Source organism: Phaenicophaeus curvirostris, chromosome 5, assembly GCF_032191515.1.
Source record: "Phaenicophaeus curvirostris isolate KB17595 chromosome 5, BPBGC_Pcur_1.0, whole genome shotgun sequence".
Classification (NCBI taxonomy): Eukaryota; Metazoa; Chordata; class Aves; order Cuculiformes; family Cuculidae; genus Phaenicophaeus; species Phaenicophaeus curvirostris.
The window spans coordinates 19,380,994-19,404,145 of NC_091396.1; the positions used below are offsets into that span (position 1 = coordinate 19,380,994).

The 23,152-nt window shown below is 38.2% G+C and overlaps 1 protein-coding gene across 2 annotated transcripts in view; it reads left to right on the forward strand.

The window, feature by feature from the left end:
* Positions 1-906: 906 nt before the first annotated feature.
* CHID1 (chitinase domain containing 1) overlaps positions 907-23,152 on the forward strand; it is a 110,688-nt gene continuing 88,442 nt past the window's right edge. For both annotated transcript variants that reach the window (XM_069857850.1, XM_069857851.1), the window contains exons 1-7: positions 907-1,068; positions 2,484-2,633; positions 3,462-3,594; positions 4,594-4,638; positions 5,940-6,046; positions 9,191-9,252; positions 17,179-17,271. In XM_069857850.1, the coding sequence (XP_069713951.1) occupies positions 916-1,068; positions 2,484-2,633; positions 3,462-3,594; positions 4,594-4,638; positions 5,940-6,046; positions 9,191-9,252; positions 17,179-17,271 (743 nt within the window). In that variant the 5' untranslated portion in view covers positions 907-915. The remainder of the gene's footprint in view (positions 1,069-2,483; positions 2,634-3,461; positions 3,595-4,593; positions 4,639-5,939; positions 6,047-9,190; positions 9,253-17,178; positions 17,272-23,152) is intronic.

Sequence of the window (23,152 nt, forward strand, 5' to 3'; positions counted from 1 at the left end):
TATAGATGAAAGCTAGTCCCATTTTGATAATTAGTTCTTGCAGAATTAGTAACAGGCTGCTTTTCTTTATTCTGGTATTTTGCCTCCTTTCACTCTGGTTCCCCTAATGATAAATATTTTTTCTCTGTTTTCTTCTTATCTGCTTCGGGGAACTGGGCTGGGAAACCAGTGTAACTCCTGAATGGACAGAGGTTGAAAAACAAGCTCTGGCTCTGTTTGAAATTTTTTTTGTGAATTCTTTCCTCTGACAGAACTAAGATGAAATATCAAAATAGCACAGAACAGGAAATGTTCTCTATTCTAAATTCTTTTATCTGGAGCTGGGACAAACTGTCAGAAGTCATTCTTCTAGACCAAAATGACCCTTATCGTTTTCAATTCTGCATGTATCACTGATGTGGCAAGGAATTGAAGGCAAAGTTCTTACCGGCTAGAGTAAACGCACATAGCTATAAGCAAATAGCTGTGGTTCTTTCTGTCTCTTAATTAATTTGTGACTTGCTGACTGGGTTAGGCAGGAGCAGGAACAAATGCTTATCCCTTATTTGCTATAGAAAAGGTAAAGGAGTCCTATAATTGCTATGGGCAGCAGACGTTTATCTCTGTTTCAGCTGTAAACTATTATACTTATTTAGGGATTCTTCATAAGGGAAGCTGTATCTGTCCAATAGACTTTCTCTGGTTTACACACACTAAAATAAAGAACAAAAACCATGGAATGTAGGAATCCTAGGAATCTCTTAAAATACTCTCAAAATGTTATTGTGTTGCCAGAGCAAAAGCACTATTAGAACAGTGCTGTCTTAATCAGTCTAATTCTAGAGGGCAGAAGGTAAGATAGTTGCTTGACTTTTCTTAGAGAAGAAAAATGAATTAAACTGTTACATTCTTCTGTTCCCAGAGATTTGAACCCTTATGTTTTCAGGGCAGGAGAATCTTGACATGGCAAAAAACACCATGAGGCTTCTCTGCACTTTGCTTTCTCTTACTGTGATTTGCTGGCTAGCTGAAGGCACCCTGTCAAAAACAGATTCAAAGAAAGGTGCTACAAAAAAACTGGAAGAAAAGGTAAGAGAAAAAACTGAAATGCTCTTCTTATCTAACATGGACCGTGAACTACGTGATCTTTGATAAAAGGACTTTTATTCTGTCAAAACAGTGTTAAAAGCAATCATGCATTTCTGTTGAAGCCTGTGCTCTCAAATTAGGCTACCTGGAAGTGTCCTTTCCTTTGGCTTTTATGAGCATCACAAGTGGTTCACTCCTTGAACAAATGCAGTGTAAACTTCTGAAGCTTTATCCCCCATGCAAGCTGCAGAAGCAGAAAGTTTCTGTCCCCTCTCACATTGCTATAAGAGACATTCTTCCATCCTTTTGGAAAGCGATGGAAGGGAGCAATAGTTTGAGCCAAGAGCACTAAGTCATATACTTGTGGAAGGGAACATGTTCTCAGCCTTGCCAATGGGAAGGCTTTATCCTGATAAAGAAATCTGAAGAGCCTTCTAACCAGCAGTTTCTTTGCAGGGAGAATTGGTTGAGTCCTGTAGCAATCTGAGCAAGTGGAACCAATGTACTGCAGTCTCTGTTAACATGCTGAGCAGGTTGTTTCCTGCCTGTTTTCTTTCAAAACTGCAAGAAGGAATAGCAGTGCGAGAGGAAGGCTGTGTATGGAGACAAAGTATATTTACCAGTGCATGTACCAAGTATGTGTACTTAGTGTTGCCAAGCTTGTTAGGTAAAAACATGGACATGTTCAAAATCCTCTTCATTATAAGTATAATTAATCCTTCACTATGCAGATACATCTCTCATTGTTTGTATTGTTTGCTTGCTCAGTGTTTGCCAAGAGGAAAATCTAGTCTGCAGGTGGTGAGGATAATACAAAGTGTTAAGACAGGCCATATCCATGAAGTTCTTGTGCTGAATCAATAGGTGATTTCTGCGTGCTCATCATACGCAGTTTAGTAGGCCTTCTCACACCGATTCTGCTGCTAAAACTATTTGTGCTGTTTTAGTTGAAGCAGACCTTCCTTAAAGAAAGGCGTTCAGAAACTTGGCCTTTGGTAACCTCATTGCTGCATACTCAGTCTAAAATATATCTGGCTTAGAAATACTTTTCAAATTCTTGGTTAAGAGCTCCTACCTCCATTTTATCATTTTGAGAGTAATATGCCAGAAAGCATTGACTGGAGAGCAGAACACCATCAGCTGTGGCGAATGATGTTCTTGAGTCTTATCACTTCCTGATTTTTTGTTTGTTTTTTGATTTTTGCCTTGCAAACAAAGTAAGTTTACTGATGATGACAAGTCATTTCTGAGCACTTTCCTCTTTCAGTGTTAAATCCATCCGTTCTGCATTGTTTAAAAGGAGTCCTTGGAGTTTAATGGTTTAATGATATGATTTTCTTTCCTTTTTGAAGTCTGTTGCTATTGAAAGTGGCTGCTTCATATGGCTGGTTCTAAAAACCCTCTTCTTCCCGCAGACACTGCATTCGGATAAAAATGTGCAGGACCTGGGACTGGTAGTTGTGGATCCAAAAGCAAAGGATATTATACTGGAACATAGAAGTTATTGCTCCAAGAAGGTGAAGGAAAGACATTTCTCAGGAGATGTTCTGGGATATGTTACTCCCGTAAGTTAATAAAGTTGGTGCATCGAGTGAATATGCAGCAGACTGTGTTAATCTCCAGTCTCACATCCCTGCTTTAAAAGCATTTTTATAATAATGAGAACTTCTGGTCAAATAGCCAGGGGATTATTTGAGAGTTGGCTTGGGATTCAGGTAGTCTCAAACCCTTATTATGCCATCCATCTCGTGGAGGATGTCTAGGTCATATTGTTTTTCTTCTAACTGGTAAAACAGATGATAGTATTCTCGTGTCCTGGATGAGCCATGTGAAGCTGCAACAAAGTCAGACTAGGAGGATTACTAAATGTCCTTGTACCGTGCAGCTACTGACTTAAAACTTCTAAATAAACAGTAAAAATTTTATGCTGCTGTGAAAATGATCTCCTTTGCTATCCAGTGTTACTATTATTCAAAGCATCATTTCTTGAATAATAAATGTTTTTTCCTTTTGTTTAGAGGATGCTTTTCACTTGTTTGTCTTACACTACTCAAAAGACAAATAGGTGCCCTTTTCACGTTTCTCAAGTTCTCTTGAATATAAATGCAGAGTCTGTAAATTCAGAACTGTGTTTGAATCTACATTGCAAATTCCTATAGTTCAGATGAATTGGCACAGTTTGAAGATTACCTTATAGGTAGCTATTGGAGTTTCCACACTGCTTTCTTATTTAAATAAAAATAATGTCCTAGAAGGTTTCTTCAAACTAACAAAAGGGGATCTAGCAAATGGTTACATTTGCATTAAAGAATTTGTATTGATCAAAAGTAAAGTGAACTGTATAGCTTGCTTTTCAGCCTCTCACTTTTTTGTTTCTTTTTTTCTTTTGCAAGTGGAACAGTCATGGCTATGATATTGCTAAAATATTTGGAAACAAATTTACACTAATCTCCCCAGTCTGGTTACAAGTCAGAAGGAGAGGGAAGGAAAGATTCCAGTTCACTGGGCTCCACGATGCTGATAAAGGTGTTATTTTCTTTTTCTTTGAATATGTATTGCAAATAAGATTGACAGTCTTGTTGCAGACTGATTTGCTTTGGTAATATATGTATATGTTTTTTTCTGGCTATGCCTCATGGTGAAGTACTTTTATCTGTTATGTTTTTTGGTGGAGTTTTCTTCGGAGTGAACTTCTTTATGTCCCCGCCTGCTTTCACATGTGTAGATAGTGTGTCTGTCCAAAGAATAAGTAGAAAGTTTGACTTTTCCTCCAGGCTGTCTACAAAGACCCCTTTGAAGGAAGGAAGGGACAAAGAATATGTACAGGCAGAAATAGTCTTTGGTGGTTGCACTGTGCCGTTCGTCACCTGTTGTCTTTTTTTGCCCCTGTGCAAAAACCTTTGAGTGAATTTGTTTTGGGAATGGAAGATAAATTTAATCTGAAGAGAATGTTTTCCTTCACTGTCAAGATACTGGCAGCAAGTTCAGATTTCAGCTAGTATGTTCTTAAATAGTAACAAAGTAGTTTATGGTTTTGAACTTGATTGAAACATTTGTCTGTGGAATTTCATTAGAAACAGCTATAGTTCTGACCATATTGGTGCCTATTAACAAATTCTTTCTAGTGCAATGACAGCCAAGAGGAGTGGATGGGACACTTGGAAGTACCATCTTAAAAAAAAAAAAATTCCTCCCAAGTGATGCTTGGTGACTACAGAAGTGTTATTCTGAGTAGGCAGTATGACAGTTTCCATGGTGAGGAAGAACTGTAAGCAGCAGGGAGGGGCTGGGTATGGACTGTTGTGAGGTTGTAGTAAATGCTAGTTATGCTGTGGTGTGGGTCAAAAGCTTCAAATTTTCCCAGTTACAGGATGTTTTGTCTATGTTTGCGATGAACTAGTAGTCTGTGGCAGGAAGACAGATAGAATGAAACTATGCTGCGTTATTTGAAGAATGCTTGAAAATACGCTGTTGTTGTTGACATTTGTATTTTAAGTTTTTCTCTCACTTGATACTGTTTGGCAGGCTGGATGAAAGATGTCAGAAGAACATCCAAAAATATCAAAATAGGTGAGCCTCTGTTTTATGTTTGTCTTTTATCTTGTTCAACCGCTAGAAGAGCAAAAGAAGGGTTTGTTCCAGGTGCATATGGGAGAAAGGGAGGCAACCTTAGTGTAGTTGTATGAGGGAAGAAGTCTGAGAAGAAAAATAAAAGCAGTTAAATATAAATAGTTAATTAACTGAAGCGTTTATCATGTTGGTATCCTAATGTTTTGCCTTAAGTTTGGATAAACTTTGGGTCACAGGTCCCTCTGTGGAGGGGTACTTTGTATATAGCACTGTGTGGAGTGGTCTTCAAACTTGTTGCTCAGAGGTTGTGCTTAGTTAAAAAGAAAAAAATTCCAAATCTGAATCAGTCATACTTTCCTGCATGACAATAGAAAGGTCCTCCTTTGATTCTTCTCCTCATGAAGCTGGGAGCTCAAGGGGTGTGCCACAGTGTGTGTCTTTGGGAAAAATGACAAACATGGCTATGGAGATAATACTGTGTTAAACTTCTCACATTTCTCTATAGAAGGAATTCTGTCAAAATGTGAAACCCTTCTTGATTCAGAAGGGAGTATGAAACTTGAAATACATTAGAAAAATTGAAAGCTCAGCCAGATATCTTAAATTACTTTTGCTTCCAGATGATAGAACCTTTGAGAACTCTTTAGACTCTTCTAAAATACTGTTTTAGATCCTTGGTAGTTAGAAATGGCTTAGGTATACCTCTGTATGAGTTGTTGACTTTTCCAGTGTGCATGATTATCAACAGTTCCAATGGCAGTTTTCCCAACTCTTGTCTGACTATGTTTTTAATGTTTTAAGTGTGTTGTTGGAAAAATGAATTACATGAGCTGAAGTTTTGCAAAATAAAAAAAAATTGTCATAGGTTCTCGAGACAAGTAGAAGTAATGTAGGGCTGTGTACAAAAGAGTAAATTAGAAGTGGAATTTTCTGTCTTGTTATTGTGGTAGAAGAGATACACTGTTTATAGAAAGATTGCTGTTACATGCTAGTGTTCTTTTAAGACTGTACTTGGGGCCCTAAGTGACAGTTCAATTAAGATAGTTTAGTCATGTGAAGGTATGTTTTCTTAAAGATTTAATCACTGCTGACCTTTAAACTAAACATAAATGAAGACTCTTATACACTGTCAATTTATCTGTCCTGCTTAAATTGCTCATGGAGCAATGATCTCAGTCATGGAATATATTGTTTGGTGGTATCTGTGCTTGCCATCTGCTGTGTTCTGTTTCTGCAGAAATATTTCAGTGTAAATAATAAATTCTTAATTTTAACTACTGACTAATGACCTCACTTGGTAGTGCCTCGAATTTTGTTTGATGGGTGGACTTACCAGGACTTTGAGAGTGTTTTTGGCAGTGAGGATGAGATAGAGGAGCTTTCCAAGAACATGGTTCTGCTAGCAAAGGTAAGAAGAGGTTTTGTAAATGCTTTTAAAATAGTGTGAGATGATATTTGATTCCATTTGTAGTGAGTATTTTCTCATTTTCAGCTATTTTATATTCTACAAAACAAAATCCTGCTCAAAACAATAAAGAGGCAGAATTTTTAAGAATGTGTCCTAGTATGTGTCTAATTCCTGTAAATGTGAAGTATAGCAACACTTAAGTGCAGCTAACTACAAGTTTAAAGTGAGGCTATGTAAGTCTGATCCAGGTAGTCTTGTTAAGTTATCATTCGTAGCTGCACTGGTGACTTTTGCTTGCTGTAAATCCTGATTGATAAAACCTACTCCAAACAGCTGATAGGCTGAATGTTACTGAGGGATTAGTGGATACCTGATAAATTTCTCATGGAGGTTGTGTAGGGAGCAGAATACTTCTTAATTTTTATTAAAAAAATAAATGTATAAAGCATGGGCTAAACTGATAAGTGATGTTTATTGATAGGCAGAAAAAAGGATCACGGGTGCAGTAAGTGCTGTTTTCTGCGTTAGAGGAGTACATTCAGGCTTGGTGGCTAATGAGCCACTTCTAATTCCAAGAATAACTCGCTGGATATAGAATCATAGAATCATAGAATAACCAGGTTGGAAGAGACCCACCAGATTATCGAGTCCAACCATTCCTATCAAACACTAAACCATTCCCCTTAGCACCTCGTCCACCCGTGCCTTAAACACCTCCAGGGAAGGTGACTCAACCAGCTCCCTGGGCAGCCTGTTCCAGTGCCCAATGACCCTTTCTGTGAAGAATTTTTTCCTAATGTCCAGCCTAAACCTCCCTTTCATACCACATGATACCACATTTCATACCACATTTCATACCACATGATGTCATGCTCAGCATATAAACTGGGGGGAGCTGGCAGGGGGCAGGATTGCTGGTTGGGTATGAGCTGTGTGTTGGTCAGCAGATGGTAAGCAATGGTATTGTGCATCTCTTGTTTCATATAGTCTTTTATCATTATTATTATTATTATTTTCTCTTCCTTTGCTATTAAACTATCTTTATCTCAATCCATGAGGTTTTTTCCCAGTTCTCTCCCCTGTCCCACTGCTGGGGATTGGGGGACAGCTGTGTGGTGCACAGTTGTCAGCTGAGTTTAAACCATATCAGAGGCTTTTAAGTATTGTGGCTGTGAGTGTTTCTGATATCTATTACTGTACAGTTTTTCTCAGGTCTGATAAACCAGTTTCCTTAAAATGTTAAGAGGCTGGGGAGAGAAGGGAATTTCCTTTAAGGAATAGTCATAGTTTGCTAAGGCTTTCTGGGCAGCCCGTTAACTTTAGAGCTGAGCATGTGTAGGACTAGACAAGCTTCACTCAGTGGACATTCAGCAGTAGTGGTTGATTTATAACAGCTTTGTCAGAGAAAGTTTTCTCACTGGCTACATTAAAGAAATCTTAATGTGTGCTAGAGGGAGAAGGATGTAGATGTAAACTGAATAGTTTATTCATTTGAAACTGATACATCAAAAAAGGTACTCAAATTACCCTTTGGACAACACTGCAGGGAATATGCAGTCCAGGAGGTTCTTGGAATGCATTGATGATATCTTCCTTCTCCAAATGGCAGAAGAGCCAATGAGGAGTGGTGCTATGCTGGACCTTCTTCTCACTAACAAGGAAGGACTGGTGCAGAATGTGAAGGTCAAGGGAAGCTATAGCTGCAGTGACAATGGTGGAGTTGAAGATCCTTAGGGCAGTGCGGAGGGTGTGCAGCAAGCTCACTACTCTGGACTTAAGGAGAGCAGCCTTTGGCCTCTTCAGGGATCTGCTTGGTAGAGTAAATAAAAGCCCTGGAGGGGAGAGGGGCCCAAGAAAACTTGTTAATAGTCAAGGATCCCCTCCTCCAAGCTCAGCAGCAATGCATCTCAACAAAGAGGAAGTCAGGCAGAAGCACCAGGGGGACTGCATGGATGAACAGGAAGCTCCTGGACAGACTTAAACTCAAACAAGAAGCCTACAGAGGGAGGAGGCAAGAGTGGAGAGCCTGGGAGGAATACAGAGAAATAGTTTGAACAGCCAGGGATCTGGTTAGGAAAGCTAAAGCCCTGATAGGATTAAATCTAATCAAGGGCATCAAGAAAAGTTTCTGTAGGTACGTCGGTGATAAAAGGTAGACTAGGGAGATCATGGGACCTCTCTGGACAGAAATGGGAAACTTGCTTACCCAGGATATGGAGAAGGCTGAGGTACTCAATGACATTTTTGCCTCAGTCTTCACTGGCAGGGGCTCAAGCCACGCTGCCCTAGGTGTGGTGACTGAGGAGGCTTCATTTTGAATCCTGGGTTCAGTTTTGGGCTCCTCCACACAGGGGCTGTGACATGTCTGGAGAAGGGAATGGAGCTGGGAAGGGCTGGAGAAGAGGGGTTGTGGGAGCAGCTCAGGGACCTGAAAGAGGGGAGATACAGATTAGATATTAGGAAGACATTTTTTCTTGTGAGGTTCGTGAGACATTGGAACAGGTTGCCCAGAGAAGTAGTGGATGCCCCATCCCTGGAGATGTTCAAGGCCAGGCTTGATGGGATTTGAGCAGCTTGACCTAGTAGGAGATGTCCCTGCAGGGGGATTGGAACCAGATGATCTTTAAGGTCTCTTCCAACCGAAACCATTCTATGATTCTATGAAGTATAACTTTCCTTGATCATGCTAAATATAAATTATCACATGTGAGATTAATTGTAGGAGATGTTTGGAATCATGCCTGTGCCAAGTTTGCATTTACATCTTCAGATTTAAGAGCTCGCAGTTTTTTCCCAATATGCATGTAAATATGCATCAAATTATTTGCTTAACAACCATCTTTAATTAATGTCTGAATTTTCCCGATCTGTTACTGGTTTATCCTGTAAAAGTAGAAGTCCTGGATAACTAGTAGACATTTTCAACTTTTGCATGTTTGTTTTGTAGTTTGTGCTCTTTTTTGACTTTTTCATGAAAAGCTACATTAAAGACAAGATGATATAAGAATATAAAACATGTTCAATCTGTAATAGTATAAGAAAGACTACAGTGATTGTGTGCTTTCATACTGTGCAGTCTTCTTTGATACAACCCTAATAAGCATGGTGATTAACTATGTATTGTTGCCAATTCAATTTATTTAGGATGAAAATTTTGATGGTTTTGTAGTTGAAGTTTGGAGACAGCTGGGAAATCAAAAGCAAACGTGAGTATGAATCTCTAGGATGCAGTTCTTAAAAATCGTCTCTTTTAAAGCATCTTTTTAATTTGTCTGGTTTGATTTGAATTTGTTATTATAAATGAATGCATTTTGTTCTTAAACAACTGGAGGTTCTTCCAATTATCCTAGAATGAAACAGAAGAGTTTACTGCATTCTACGTGAGCTCCAAGGTGACATCATTATCTTCATAGTAGACCTAGCAGACCACTACTTGAGTTCTGCAAGATGTTACTGTTGAACAAGGGTGAAGGAGGTACCTCAATTGCATTCTTACTTAGATATTGGCCCTGGCCTTTATTTTATGATTTGGTTTGGGTTACTGGGTGAAGCTTGGAATCGTGGGATGCTTTCAAGATGACCAAATCTGAATTGAATAGGAAACCTTCCAAACTTTTATATAAGTATTTTTCAGACCTACTGAAACTAAAACCAAAATCCCTTTTGGAAGCTCTTCTATGAAGTGTCAGAGAGTCTGAATTTATCGTAGCTGCTAAAACTTAAGGGCTTATCCATATTAAGTTGTTTCCTGACATATTCTTATCTGTTTTCCTTGAGCCTCTTGGCTGTCTTAATATCTTAGACAGAGTGAAGACAAGGCAAACTCCAGACTGCTGCTTCAGGGGGAAAAGGCAGGACATGTAGTGTAATAAAAGATTCAGTGAAGCTATGTGAAGATTTTCTTTTAGTTCTCTCAGGAAGTTCAGGCATCCATTACCTAAAGCACAGTATTCCTACCAGTTCCCTATTGCCCAAAATATCCAGGGGAAATTAGCTTAAAAGAAAGCTCCACAGAATGTAGTCTTCATTATAGAAGACATTCACCTTTCAAAAATGGTTACTTCAGGTTATTCTGTTTAGGGCAAATGTAGTAGGCTTGATAGCACGTAATAGTTATTTCTGGAACTGTAGGTGCTGTTAATGGAGTCCTGCCTTTTCCCTCTAACATTAACACTTGGAAACAGTGAGCTGAACTGCACAATATTTGTAGCTTTGTCAGGGACTCCACCATTTGCATTGGAATGAATAATCCTTATGCTAGATGCTCTTGCTGATAATTAGGTAATTTGCCAAGTTGATCTCTATATGATCTCTGAACCTATTATAATGACTTAGTAAGACAGCCAACAAGGTGATTTAAGCCATTAGTAACTGCCAGCTAGAAGCTGGGTGTAGTGGTCAGTTTATTTACTATGCTTTCTATATTTCAGTAAAATTCATGCTTTTCCTCTTACTTACATGAATGCAAGACAGACTACACTACTGTAATTTTAAAACTCAATTTAAGCACACTAGGATAAAAGTTCTGTATTGCAAGTGACACACATGAACAAAGCATCCTTTTTTTATTAGCTCCAGGCTGAGTTTACTTGTGGCATGGTAGATACGTTACACTTTGCCAGGAGTAATGCTGGTTCAAAACTGCATATCTTGTGTGATAAGAACTGTTTGTACTGCAGGAGGTACTGCTGTGTAGTTGCTTTAGCTTTCAGTACCTGAACATTATTTAGGTGAAGTAAAGAAGCACTGCTTACATATTCACAGTCTGTATGTTATTGATAGACAAGAGTGGGAAGTATTTTCCGTAACTTTGAGAAGGAAAGGGTTTTTCTCATAAAGGAGAATGGTAACCGCCTCCTGTGCTCTGAGTCACTAATGTTTGATCATATGTGGCCATCTGTGAACAAGACTTCGGGATTATCCTAACTAAAATGTGAAAGATGATGTTTGGCAGAAAAACGTGAATAGAAATAAAAGTTATGAACTGCAGGTTTTCCTCCTCAATACCAATTTTCATTTAAGTGCTTCATTGTAAACTTATCTGTGGGGTTTTTTACTTTATTGCCACTCCCCTAGAAATGGTTAGGGTGTTTAAGTTGCAAAATAGCTTGTGTTGGGCTTGGCTCCTCAGAAACAAGCATTCTGAATAAGGCTAATCTAGGCAGCAAGCTGAAGCTAGACTTTGTGTGTAGAATAACAGTTGTTTTGTGAAAGCAGAACTACATAATTACATTAAAATTTTGTCTCGTGATGCTTAAAGGTATGGGACTGATGTCTTCCTTCGTGAGATTCAGTCGCTTTGTCTATCACTTGTTCTAAAACTGGATGGCTTGGGGGTCCCAGGGGTTTTCCCTACCACTCTTTTTGGAGTGAACAGGTGCTTTGAACAGATCTTAAGGGCTAGAATTAAGTGAACTTAGCATTTTGGCAAGCCTGTGTTTTTATTGCATGTTCAGTGGTGTTACTTTGGGATCTGTTAATTACCTTTTGAATAGCAGAGCAGAATTATTCCTGATAGACGGTGAGTCTAGCTTTTCTTGTCCCTGAATAAGGAGCAGACCATGACCTTTTTAGCCCACAGAGTGGCAGTATTGTAACACGATTCATACCTGATCTTACTTGACAGTGTGTCTTTCCACAGTCAAAACACCACTAGCAAAGCATGTTCTTGACTTTGGAAGAGTGGAGGTCAGTTCACAGTCACATCTGTCAACAAAGATGACCACTAATTATTTGGAGATGTGAAGCATTAATAGAACAGAAATTGTATATGCTCCATATAAAGCATCTGTATTCATTGTTATGTACAGAACGTAGGGTTTCCTGGTTCAGATCCTTCAAGGTCAAACATCTGAAAGTAGCTTAACCTTCTTCTAGGTGAAGGAACAAAAGATCATAGTGATGCTCCTAGGAACAGACAGTCTCCCTTTCAATTACTTTTAGAGCTGTCTGATAATATGGAGACCTGCCTAGCTAATCCAATTTCTTCATTTTATTTAGTGTGAACATGTTTTAGTTTAAAAAGAAAATTAAAAAAACCTTTTTTTTTCTGAAATACAAGGAATAGTGTCACATAACAGTTAGCTACAGGTTATAGAGACTCAACACAGGTGCACAGCAATATCTGGAGATATGAGGCAGCTGCCAGCCTGCCTTATGAAATGACAGAGTGGTGGCGTGAATCTATGGAAAAGTTATCTCACTTAGAATCCTTACGGTTTTCATTGTTCAAAACTTAAAGTAAGTGGATACGTAACTATTAAAGCAATAAATAATAAAATGACACTCAATTGTTCTAGTGCATCCTTTCATGGATCTGTGTTGAGAGGAAATCTGTGGAAATTATTCCTGTTATAATTAATAGGGTTCTGGAAAAGACCCATAATTCCATCCAGTGCACTACCTTAGTGGTGCAGGAACACCTAATGTAGCACAGTGTTCTTTATCAGACTTGAAATGATTAGAGAGTCAGATTTGCTTATGGAACATTTGTGCTTTTGTGCATTATGGAACATCTAGGTTCTTCTATTTAGATGCTGAAATACTACCTGTTCTGTCTGAAGAACCTGAATTGTCTTGGTATGTGTGTATGAATGTAAGTTTTAGGGGCCTTTACTGACCAGTTCAGGCTCCTGTAGATGTCTAATTACAGGTACTTCAGAATGCCGTCTGTAGTACCGGTACTTGGTTCTTTCCTGTGATTTTTGGGAATAGAATTATTTATATACAAATCACAGGGAGGTCAAATTTAATGTGAGATAAAGACTGCATCTGTCTGATGCTACCTCTTCTCGTACTGACAATCATTGCACAGTGAAAAAGTATTCAGCTTCCCATCTTTTATTCTAACACATAGGAAATCAGTCTCCGAACAAAAATGTAAATCAGCCAAGATATCCTATGCGGATGATACCTCAATTCTAATGCATTTTGCTGCTTCTTATAGTTTCAACCTGCTTAATTAAGTAACTGTTCTCTAGCTAAAATTTACTTGACTGATATTGCAATAAAATATTCCAAGTTTTTCATCCTATGATATTTAAGTTTAGAAATGCACATGGCAGAAATAGCGAGATAACTGAGCAAGCAAAGGTTTTCCATAGTTACTTAATAGCCAGACAGGACAATGTCTCTGTTACTAATCTCACTTCTGGGTTTATTGGTTGTGGTTTTCTGGCTCATGTTGTGAAAATGGCATGAATGTACCCATCAGAATCTCACAGCAGACATAAAAGTGCACACATTATTTTGATCAGTCTGGCATTAGCTGACAGATGGCACTGCCATCACACAGAATTGATCTGAAAAACATGATCTTTTTTTTTTCGCCACGTGCTACGGGCATTTGGTATCATGCAGAAGATGACCTTCAGACATCTTATTAATGTTAGTAGGAGTGCAGGAGCAAAAAGCTCTTCTAAAAGTTCTATCCTTCATGTTAGTTCCTGAAAAATTAATCTATTAATCAAAGATTTGCCATAATTCACTCCAGTTTTTTGGTATTAACTAGGCAATGAAATGACACAGAAGGGCAATTTCATCTTGAAGCAGACAGCTTTATTCAGTCTTATTTTCTTGACAAGGCATACATTTTAGGAAGTACTGACTACCCATTTGTGCAAAGAAGTGGTTGAAGTTGGAAAGTTGCAGAGTTCTCAAAGGTCATGTAACTGAAGAGAAGGATATAATAGCCTTATGTATCTTCTGCAAGACTTTTCAAATACGCTCACAGTCCACTCTTGTGCACTGAAGTAAACTGTGCTACAGGGTGTCCCAAACACAGTAGACCAGCAGCATTGGAAAAATGAATGAAAAAAATGAACTTTGCTGACAAAACGAACTTGCTGAGAATTTAGAGGTCTGCATCCTTTATAGGGCACAAGATACTCTGAAGTTATGAACTTTAGGAAAACTGACCTACTAAATGGTAGTGATAATAGAAGGCCTGTAATAGTAGGAATGAAGTAGACCTTAATTAGCTCAAGATAGAGTCCTAAAGCTGTCAGTGTTTTATTGGCTACTCTGAATTTAAATATGACAATGGTGAGGTCTCTGGTAAATGTTTAATGAAGCCTTTTCAGGAAGACTAATTCTATTCCTACTTTCCTGCACCTCATTATAATTTTAAAAATGTCAGTAGCTTTTCTTTCAAAATTGCTCATAGTTATATGGGAGAATATTGTGTTTAAAACACTGGAAAGCACTGTTGAGACACAGTAAAGTTTTAATTTATAGTACACAAGAAATGAGCTTTCTGCTATTGGTGTTTGGAGGAGAGGAGAAGAGTGCACATTTGATTTACATAATCAGTCTTGGCTGATAAATGGAGAGCCTAAATTAATAAATCATTAATCCTGTCTGATTTTCTAGAAGGCTTTCAGGGCCCAGAGGCCTGGCTTGACAGGTTAGTAAGTAGATGTTAATCTGAGTTTCTTGAGCCAGAATCTGCAGTTGTCCATCTACCCCTTTTTTCCTGACCTCCTCCAAGTTGAAGCTAATTATTCTTTTGGCCAGAGCTGTGCTTTGGATTTGGTGGCAGGAGGAGACGAAGCAGCTGTTTTTACTTGGAGTCCTGTTTTTACTTGGAGTCCTGTCTGCTAGCTACAAAATAAAAGCGACAATCCAAACTGCGCTCCTGCCTCTTTATCAGGCACATCACAAACCTCTGTCTTTCATTCACAGTTGCAGATTGTGTTTCTACACTATATGCCTTTCTAATTTTAAAATATGACTACTTTTGTGCAGTAACTGGTTTTATGGGTGCGTCACTGCATTTGTGGATACTTTTTCACTTCTGCTGGCTAACCTCTAGTGTCTGACAGTGCCCAGAAAGGGGCTTCTCTTGAATTTTTTTTTCTCTGCATCTAGTTTAAAATAATCCCAACTGTGTTTCTTCTTATGCTTCAAAGCATTTCTATCTGCGTAGCAAGATGTTAGGAGATGAGGCAGATATGTGAAGAGTGATATGTGAAGATGTGAGGGCGTTAGCCTTGTTTCTAAATGAAAATGACATTATATTGCTTTGCATCTATGTTAGGTTCTTTTGTCCTATTCTGCCCCTTCTTCTATCCTCTCACCTTCTAAATAATTAAATTTAAAGTCAGCAAATGTTTTGAATGGTGTAAAGATCTTGGAGTTGCTACATCTAACAAGGGCAGCCAGGCAGAGGAGAGGACTCCCTACTGACGAGCATTGTAGAATAATCTCAATGCCAGAGGAAGTGATTCTTCGGTCAGATTTATCTTATATGTAATATCTCTGACGTAATAAAGGGTGAACTCATACTGCAGTTTGGGCATAATTAATTAAAGAGGTCGCTTAGGCATGAGACACAAATCATTGGGGAAGAAGGCTTAGCTAGTTTTAATACTTGTAATAGTTTTTGATAAGATAATGTCATGTGGGAGCCATGATGTGTATGCTGAAGTCAAGAAATGTGTATTTAATTTAGTGCTGTAGTTTTTAATGAATTCCTATGGAAAAGGATTCTTCCGTGCTGTAAATGATTTGTCTGAACAGTGACATTCTTAATATGGAATGCATATGATAAGGAAATAAGAGGGAAAGCTGTTTCTTTCCCAGAGCAAGAATGTAAATGCTGCAGACAGACCAAAAGCTGATTCCTGTAATCTCATGTCTCCTCTCAGAAGAGAAATATAGGAGGCAGCATGACAGTTCATTGTCAAGTGCTGTTAAGCACAGTCAGCTCTCATATTGTAAGCACAAAATATTGATGATATTGGAAAAGCAATAAAACCTGCTTTATTTGTTTGCCAGGATTTTGAGATTAATGGCTTTTGTAGCATCCTTAGGAAGTTTTCACCAGACATCAAACCTTTTCAGGGAAAATGAAAATGCTTGGTTACCTTTGCATAGTGTCTGCGCTGTACAAGTTGAGCATCATTGCTTGTTGAGTAATTATATTGAAAGATCAGTGATTTCAGAAAAATATTTCTAGGGTGATACTGGCTTGAAAGGCATGACAGTATCAAAAGTTGTTTCTGAGAGTTCGGGTTTAGTCCAGTTCAAAAGTAGCAAACAATTTGGATGATTGTTTATATATATCCTCTCTTTCCTGCTTTGGCACGTTTAGCCTACTGGAATGGGTTGTGAAGCTTTCTACTCAGTTCAGGTTAAAGCATAGTTATGAACAGATCTAGTATTCCGTGCAAATATCATGAGTCAGCTTGCCTGCATTTGTGGCTTCACTCTGCCAGTGGGTAAATACGAAAGTTGACTTTGTTCTGAAAAGTCAAATGTCTTAAGGAAGGCACACAGAAAGGTCGTGTTTATAGTGCAAATTGAAGGTAATATTGTACTACTCTTAAGATAACAGTAGCCATTAAACTTTTTTGTTTCTGCAGTCTGTGTCTGAAGGATTTTCTAATAACATCACCCTTGAAATCAGGAAGACTAAAACCAGTTTACATGAGAGTTTTGGGATTTATTTTCCTATTGAAATGTTTAGAATATGGATATGAAAATTAGCTTCTATGAAAGTCTTTAAATTATTCATATGGAAGGTTATACTTCCAGATATGACATTGTCAAACAATTATTTTGTAGCTATACAGCAATATGTTGAGAAACAAAAGGGGTATTTACACAGAAAGAAAAAGCTGCAGAAATGTTTCTGAATACAGGTCGCAGAAATGTCCCTTGAAGAGTGCATGTCTTGCTGTGAAAGCATTTTTATGAATTCTCAGACCTTGTGTAATAACGCAGTGGTAGATTGAATCTGTGCAACAGTTCTTCTTTCAGAACAGTATTTGGTTCTTCTATTTATTGAGTTCTTTTTACTGAGTATGACCTCAAGAGGTGACCTGCTTTGATAAGCTGTGCTGGCTTTATATGCTAACTATGCATAATTAGATCAAATAAAACTAACTAGGAAACATTTTAGCCCCAAGATTACCAATTCTAAAACTGTCTCCAGTAGTTCAGTGTTCTTAGTCCTGGAAGAGGGTCAGCCTCTGATCAATGTTCCTTATTTTTTTCTTCTGTCATCGTTCACTACAAACCATGTTTGGCTCTCTAGCCATCTTCGTCTTTTCAATTACTTCTACTGTTCCTTGCCAATGTATACCACCAGTTTTATTGCCTTTCCCTCTAACAATATATTCATGTTTCAGGGAGTTGACCCACTTGCTCATTCACCTTTCTGAAGCTCTGCATGAAGCACAACTTAAACTCATACTGGTCATACCTCCTGCAGTTGCAGCAGGGTGAGTATTCCTATTTAGATGGCAAGTTCCAGGTAAGATATACTTTCTTGTCTGATATACAATATATTCAAAGCTTTAGTTATAGCTGTGCAGCTTAAATGACTAGAAATTATTTGAGTTTCATTGGTAGCCCTGTCTTCATGCGTGTTGCTCTGAATAGTCTTAGTAACTGTGCATTCATATAAGCCTTGTAACTGTTGATGTCAAAATAACTTGCAGAAGGACCTCTGTATTGTTAACCCAAGATGTCTGGTAAGAACTTCCAGGAGAAAAAGAGCAGAAACAATTTTGGAGCTTAATGACTTGTTGCCATGGAGTGAAAAGCATGTCATAAAGGAAGTGTATAAAAAATTCCTGAGCCTCTTGGCACAATTTCAGCTATGATAGATAGTAGTTATTTTTTAAGAAAAACAAAGCTATGGGAAGGAATCACACCTATAATAGGGCTATGGGGTTTTTAAATTATTTTGACATGATAGTTCATATGTACAGAAAATGCATTTAGTAAGAGGTTAATATTTAGAATTGTTAATGATTCTGTTTATTTGTGCAGTGATTTGAATCTGACAGATATATCAGTTTATATGCTTTTCTGGCTTAACAGCAGTCAGCAGATCCTATCTTTCAGTGTTTGTAGCAGAGTGTATTTACTTCCTAAGATTGTATTTTTTGCAAAACCAAAACCCATGTGGAAAATGAGAATGTAATTTTATTTTAAAGAGGAATTGGAATCCTGTGTACATTTTTACATATTTAGGAGAAGATTCTACATTATCTTTAAGTGATATACAGTAAAACAGAAAAATCACAGTTTTACTCTATTTCTAGTCATTTTCTGGGAAGAAAATGACACTCTGGTATTTCAGTATTTCAGGGAGATTGTGTCTAGTCCTTCAGGGTTTTGTAAGATCAATCAGTGATTATATTCACATAAGCAGACAGAACTGAAGACAAGCGTGGAAGGTGATTCAGAAAACCAGCAGAGTGATGTGACTTCATTATTGTCATTTTAGATTGAAATGTGGGCTATGCCAATGCTATACAGCTTTATTAGTGAGACTTTTGCCAGTATCAAGCTGCCATGTGGTAACATTTGTTCACATTATCGTGCCCTTCAAGGTCAAAATATGCAGGGTATCCTTGCATCGTAAGCATAACTTTCTGTTGTGCAGCCTTGTAAGAAGTGTTTATGGTGTACAGTAGTACTATGAGGAAATACAAGGAATATATCATGCGTTTCACAGAATTGTGGTAATCAGGGTTATCTTGTCCCAAAACCTACCAGGTTCTGAATCTCTCTATTTCACTTTCCCCTTTCCTTGTTTCTCAAAAGTAATGAGTGTCCCTGTTACACTGTGGATAGGACAAATATTAAGGTTATGCATGTCATGGGTGACAACCTTTTACTGTCAGAGTGAGAAGTTCCAAATCTCTATTAGTTGTTTTGAAAAGGTGAGGAGGGAGCTCTTGTCATATGGGACTGCAGAATAATGAAGCATAACCTGTTGTTGAGTATTACATACACAAAAGAGTCTTCATAAAGTAGTTGACTACGTTGCAGTGGGTTCTGTAAACTGCAGAACACGTGACAGATGGAACACAAGTACTATATAAACTGGGGGCAGTTGGCCAGTGGGTGATCACTACTTGGGGACAAACTGGACTTTGGTCAGTGGGTGGTAATCAATTGCGCTGTACATCCCTCACCTTGTATATTCTATTATTATTAATGTTATTTTACCTTTATTTGCTGTCCTATTAAACTGTCTTTATTTCAACCCACGAGTTTTACTTTTTTCCAGTTCTCCTCCCCTTCCCACCAGGAGCAGGGAAGGGAGTGAGTGACTGGACAGCTATGTGGTGCTTAGTTGCTGGCTGTGGTAAAACTATGACACTGGTGTCACTCCTTCTGTAGGTTAGTGATGTAACACCATCCAAACCAGTTCCTGAACATGCACTTTCTAACATTTTAAGACTGTAAGCCCAGAATAATACATAGCTGTAATTTTTTTCTTCAGTAACTGTATGAAGTCTGATTGCAGTTTATTTTCTGTAAAACTATGTATTTCAGGATGGCTTTTGTTGCTTTATATTTTTCTCTGTTGCACAGTGTTGCCGATTTATATCCTAAAAATGAAGTAGCTGGTTTATTGTGAAAATCCCTTTGTCTCCTTGTGTGACTAGCCACCAAAGCAATGATTTGAAGACTGTGGCAAAAGCAAACAAAATAAATTCAATGTAAATAGGTAGACACTTCCATAAAATAATTCCAGTGCAGAGCCCTTTTCTGTAGAGTTTGAAGGCCTCTGACAGCCTAGCTGCATTTTGAGGAGATTCCTTCCTGTCACATGAGTCCCTCTCTTTCTATCCCAGTTCTTATGGGTTTTACCTCGTGTTTTGTGAGAGACTATTCAGAGAACAGTACTAGTTTCTAGTGCATTAAGAGAGTAGATCCAAGTCTCAGGACAGCGTTAGACTTGCACTGTTCTTTTTCTCTGGACATGGCATGGCCCTTTTCCTCCCTGTGCTCCGTTTTTTAACATGGTCTTCCCATGTCAGGATACACACCTTATAATCCTGAGGCCGTTTGGCATGCTGCTGCACTCCAAATCTTGTAATGTGCAAAAAGGAATGCACTACATAAATGGGGTCAAGAATTTCTTGTTCATCCACTTAAGTTTTAATGGTCTGGTAGTCCAAATTATCTAGTTAATACAGAAAAGCCTCATTAACATTACAGTATTATTATGCAGAGCCTTCCCACTTTCTACTCCATTTCTATGATGTTATGCTCCCTGTTTTACTGTTCTTGTGGGTCCTGAGGTTGACACTTAGTATTCCTTGAGCAGAAAAATGAGTCATCAGCATAATGAGGTCTTTCTCAGGACCAACGTGATATTTGTGCTGGAGGTTTCTTTTTTGTCAGCCTTGAGTTTCACTTGGGGCTATTTCATGTTTTCATGAAACTCATCAGGTCGGTCAGACCTTTTCTATATTTTTTTTAAAGAAATATGTATTTTCCCCTTTCCAGGAGACAGTAGTCACTTTACCACCACAAAGTTATTTGAAATAAAGTTCAGACCATAAGGTGAAGAGGATTTTTAAAAGGATGAAGCTTTTAATCAGCACTGTTTCTTAGGATGAGGCAGCACACGTGTTGTAAGTAATCAGAGCTATGGGGAAGATGAGTTATTCCTTCCTGTCATGGATGCCTTTGACTGTTGGGAGCCACTTTTGTAGCTGGTTGTACTTGAGCCTTAAGAAGCCAGCTTTCTCTGTCAAGAGAAGGTTGGGAGTTATTCAGAACCACGATTTTGGCTATTGCCCTCCAAAATGCTAGTGCAGCTTCCAGTAAACCCAAGTGTTACGTAGCTTGTTGTATTAACTCATTGCATCACAGAGCAATAACTGCAATTCTTCTTTAAAAATAAAGATATGGAAATGAAGTCCTTAAAAATCTATTCCTGGCTCATGAGATAACCTTTGCAATGTCCACAGACCATTAACGCTTCCATTTCTTGCAGATTTTTCTGGAAAATTGTGGGCTGGTATGCCTTTGCATCATGTGGATGCTCAATGGTGGCCACAAATACCTTGATATTCTTGTGCTTTAGTTGTCAAAAATAATGAGAAATTACTGTGTCTTCTCTCCTGTCTGTCATTTATTCCAATCTTTTGTGCTGCCCCCTTATGATCCACATTTCATCCCAACTGATAATTCCTTTTTAAATCAATTTTCTTTTGCTATCAATTGCAGTCTATTACAGATAAAGCAAAGGAGAACACTTTAAAACATTTTTCTAAAATGCTTTATCAGTTGCTATCACACAGATGCTTTTTAAAATGCTAATGTAAGTAATTGCTGTAAGCAATGTTCACATTAAAGTGCATTTACTCCTTTAGGTGGTAGGGGAAAAGAGGAGAATAGTACAGACTTCGATAATTTTGTTATTGTGATGCATGTTGACGTTACCAGATTCAGTTTGGCAGGCAGCGGGACCTAAATCTCTTTGTCTGTATACAGTTACATGGGGGCTCTTCAGTCACGTTTTTCAAAATCCCTAAACAAGAACCGAAATCACTATAAAACTTCTGGATTCTTAAACACATTTTGTCTTGACTAGAATTTGCTTTGTTATGGAAACTGTGTCTTTCAGGACTGTTTTGCAGTCGAGCACCACACTGATATTGTGGACCTTGTGTTCTCATTGTTTTCATTTTGGGTTTTCTATGAATTCCTAAAGTTTCTGGGATTTATTCATAAACCTTTATTGCCCGGGAGAATGCATTAGTCAACATTCATTTCTATTAGTACTGTTACATATACCAGCCACCTCTGTGTGTCTTCCATGTATATCTTCCTATTGCATTAAGTAGAAAAACCACAAACTTCTTCAGTAAATAGGTGGCTGATAGTATGTTCATCAGTTATGGAAATATCCTAAAATGTTCACAATATCCATACATGCTTTAAAGCTTAGAAGTACATTGTACTTAATGATGTCAATAGGCAGAATTGTGGAATTTTCTTTCTGCCGTACTTGACGTTTTTCATAGTAGCTGTACTTGAAATTTTTTGATTTATAGGATAACAAGGCCTCAACTGAAGAGTGCGTCCCATTGTGTATTAAAAATCTCATGTTATCAAATTCTTTGTGTCTTGAAACTCACTATGGGTTTTACTGTTACAGATGGTTGAAGGTGTGCTTCAATGTGCCTTACATACTTTGTTGGAATCGCTGTAGTCTATTAATCAAAAATACAGCAAAAGGCATGAAAATAAGTACCATTAAGAATCAAATAATATTTTAGAGTTGAGCAGCTGCAAAAGGCTGATAAAGGAGGCATGAGCTGTATGTGGAATACCCTAACCAGCTGGGATACTAGGGGCTGGAACACTGGTCCTTTTGTGTTTTACCCTGATTAAATGTTAAAAAGAGAGCATAGTTAAATGTAAGCACTTTATTTAGAAATTTGTAATTTAGTCTCCTTTGATATGCATTAAGATCAAAGCAGTCTGGCAGCAAATGCTATCTGAAGGAAGACACTTTTAAGAGCTAAAAATACTGGTTTGCTTAGGGAAAAACAGTCTGGAAAATGCAGCTTTGCACATGAGATCAAGTGCATGATGCAGGAAGGAAACATTGGGCCATCTTTTTAACTTCTCCACTGCAGCTCTTGCAAAGAAGAACTAGTGAGACTGATCCTCTAGCTGAAGCTTGCTTTCATAACTGAAGGTTCTGAGAAGCCTTTGGTTTTAGGTTTGCTCATGAAATGTTCTGAGATAAAAGAAAACTTCTTGAAAAATATTTAAAAAAAAATTCAGGCATTTTATGTATTCCTTTACAGCATATTTCACATATCTGTTAACAGCATTGTCCAGAGACAGTTGCACTGGCATAATCGAAGAGTGGGAATGTGTGTGGAGGCTGACAGGGAGGCAGGAATCGCTCTTGCAATCTTTGCTGTCACAGAGAATGCATGTAGAATGCAAGTAAATGCATGCAAGTATTTCCATCCACCTGATGTCCAGGAATTGCATGATTTTCCTGCAGACATACGTGATTTTCCAGAGAGAGGAACAGCAGGAGCCAAAGCTATGCTCTAAGAAGTGTGTGTTATACTGTGATTCTCCTTTGGGATGGGAGACTTGTGGTTGTGTATGTCTGCAGAGAGGTGCTAGGATTGCTGTACTATGTAAATGGTTGCTAGAGCAGATGGTTTGAAGACTTCCAGCCCATCTTTCAACAAATTGTCTCAAAATGTTAGTGTGCTACTGATTTTAACTTGTGTGGATATGGATGCATGTATAAACTATGTGAGTACCACATCTGAAATGGTGGTGGGTAGCCAGGCACATTCTGCCCATTGAAGATGGCAG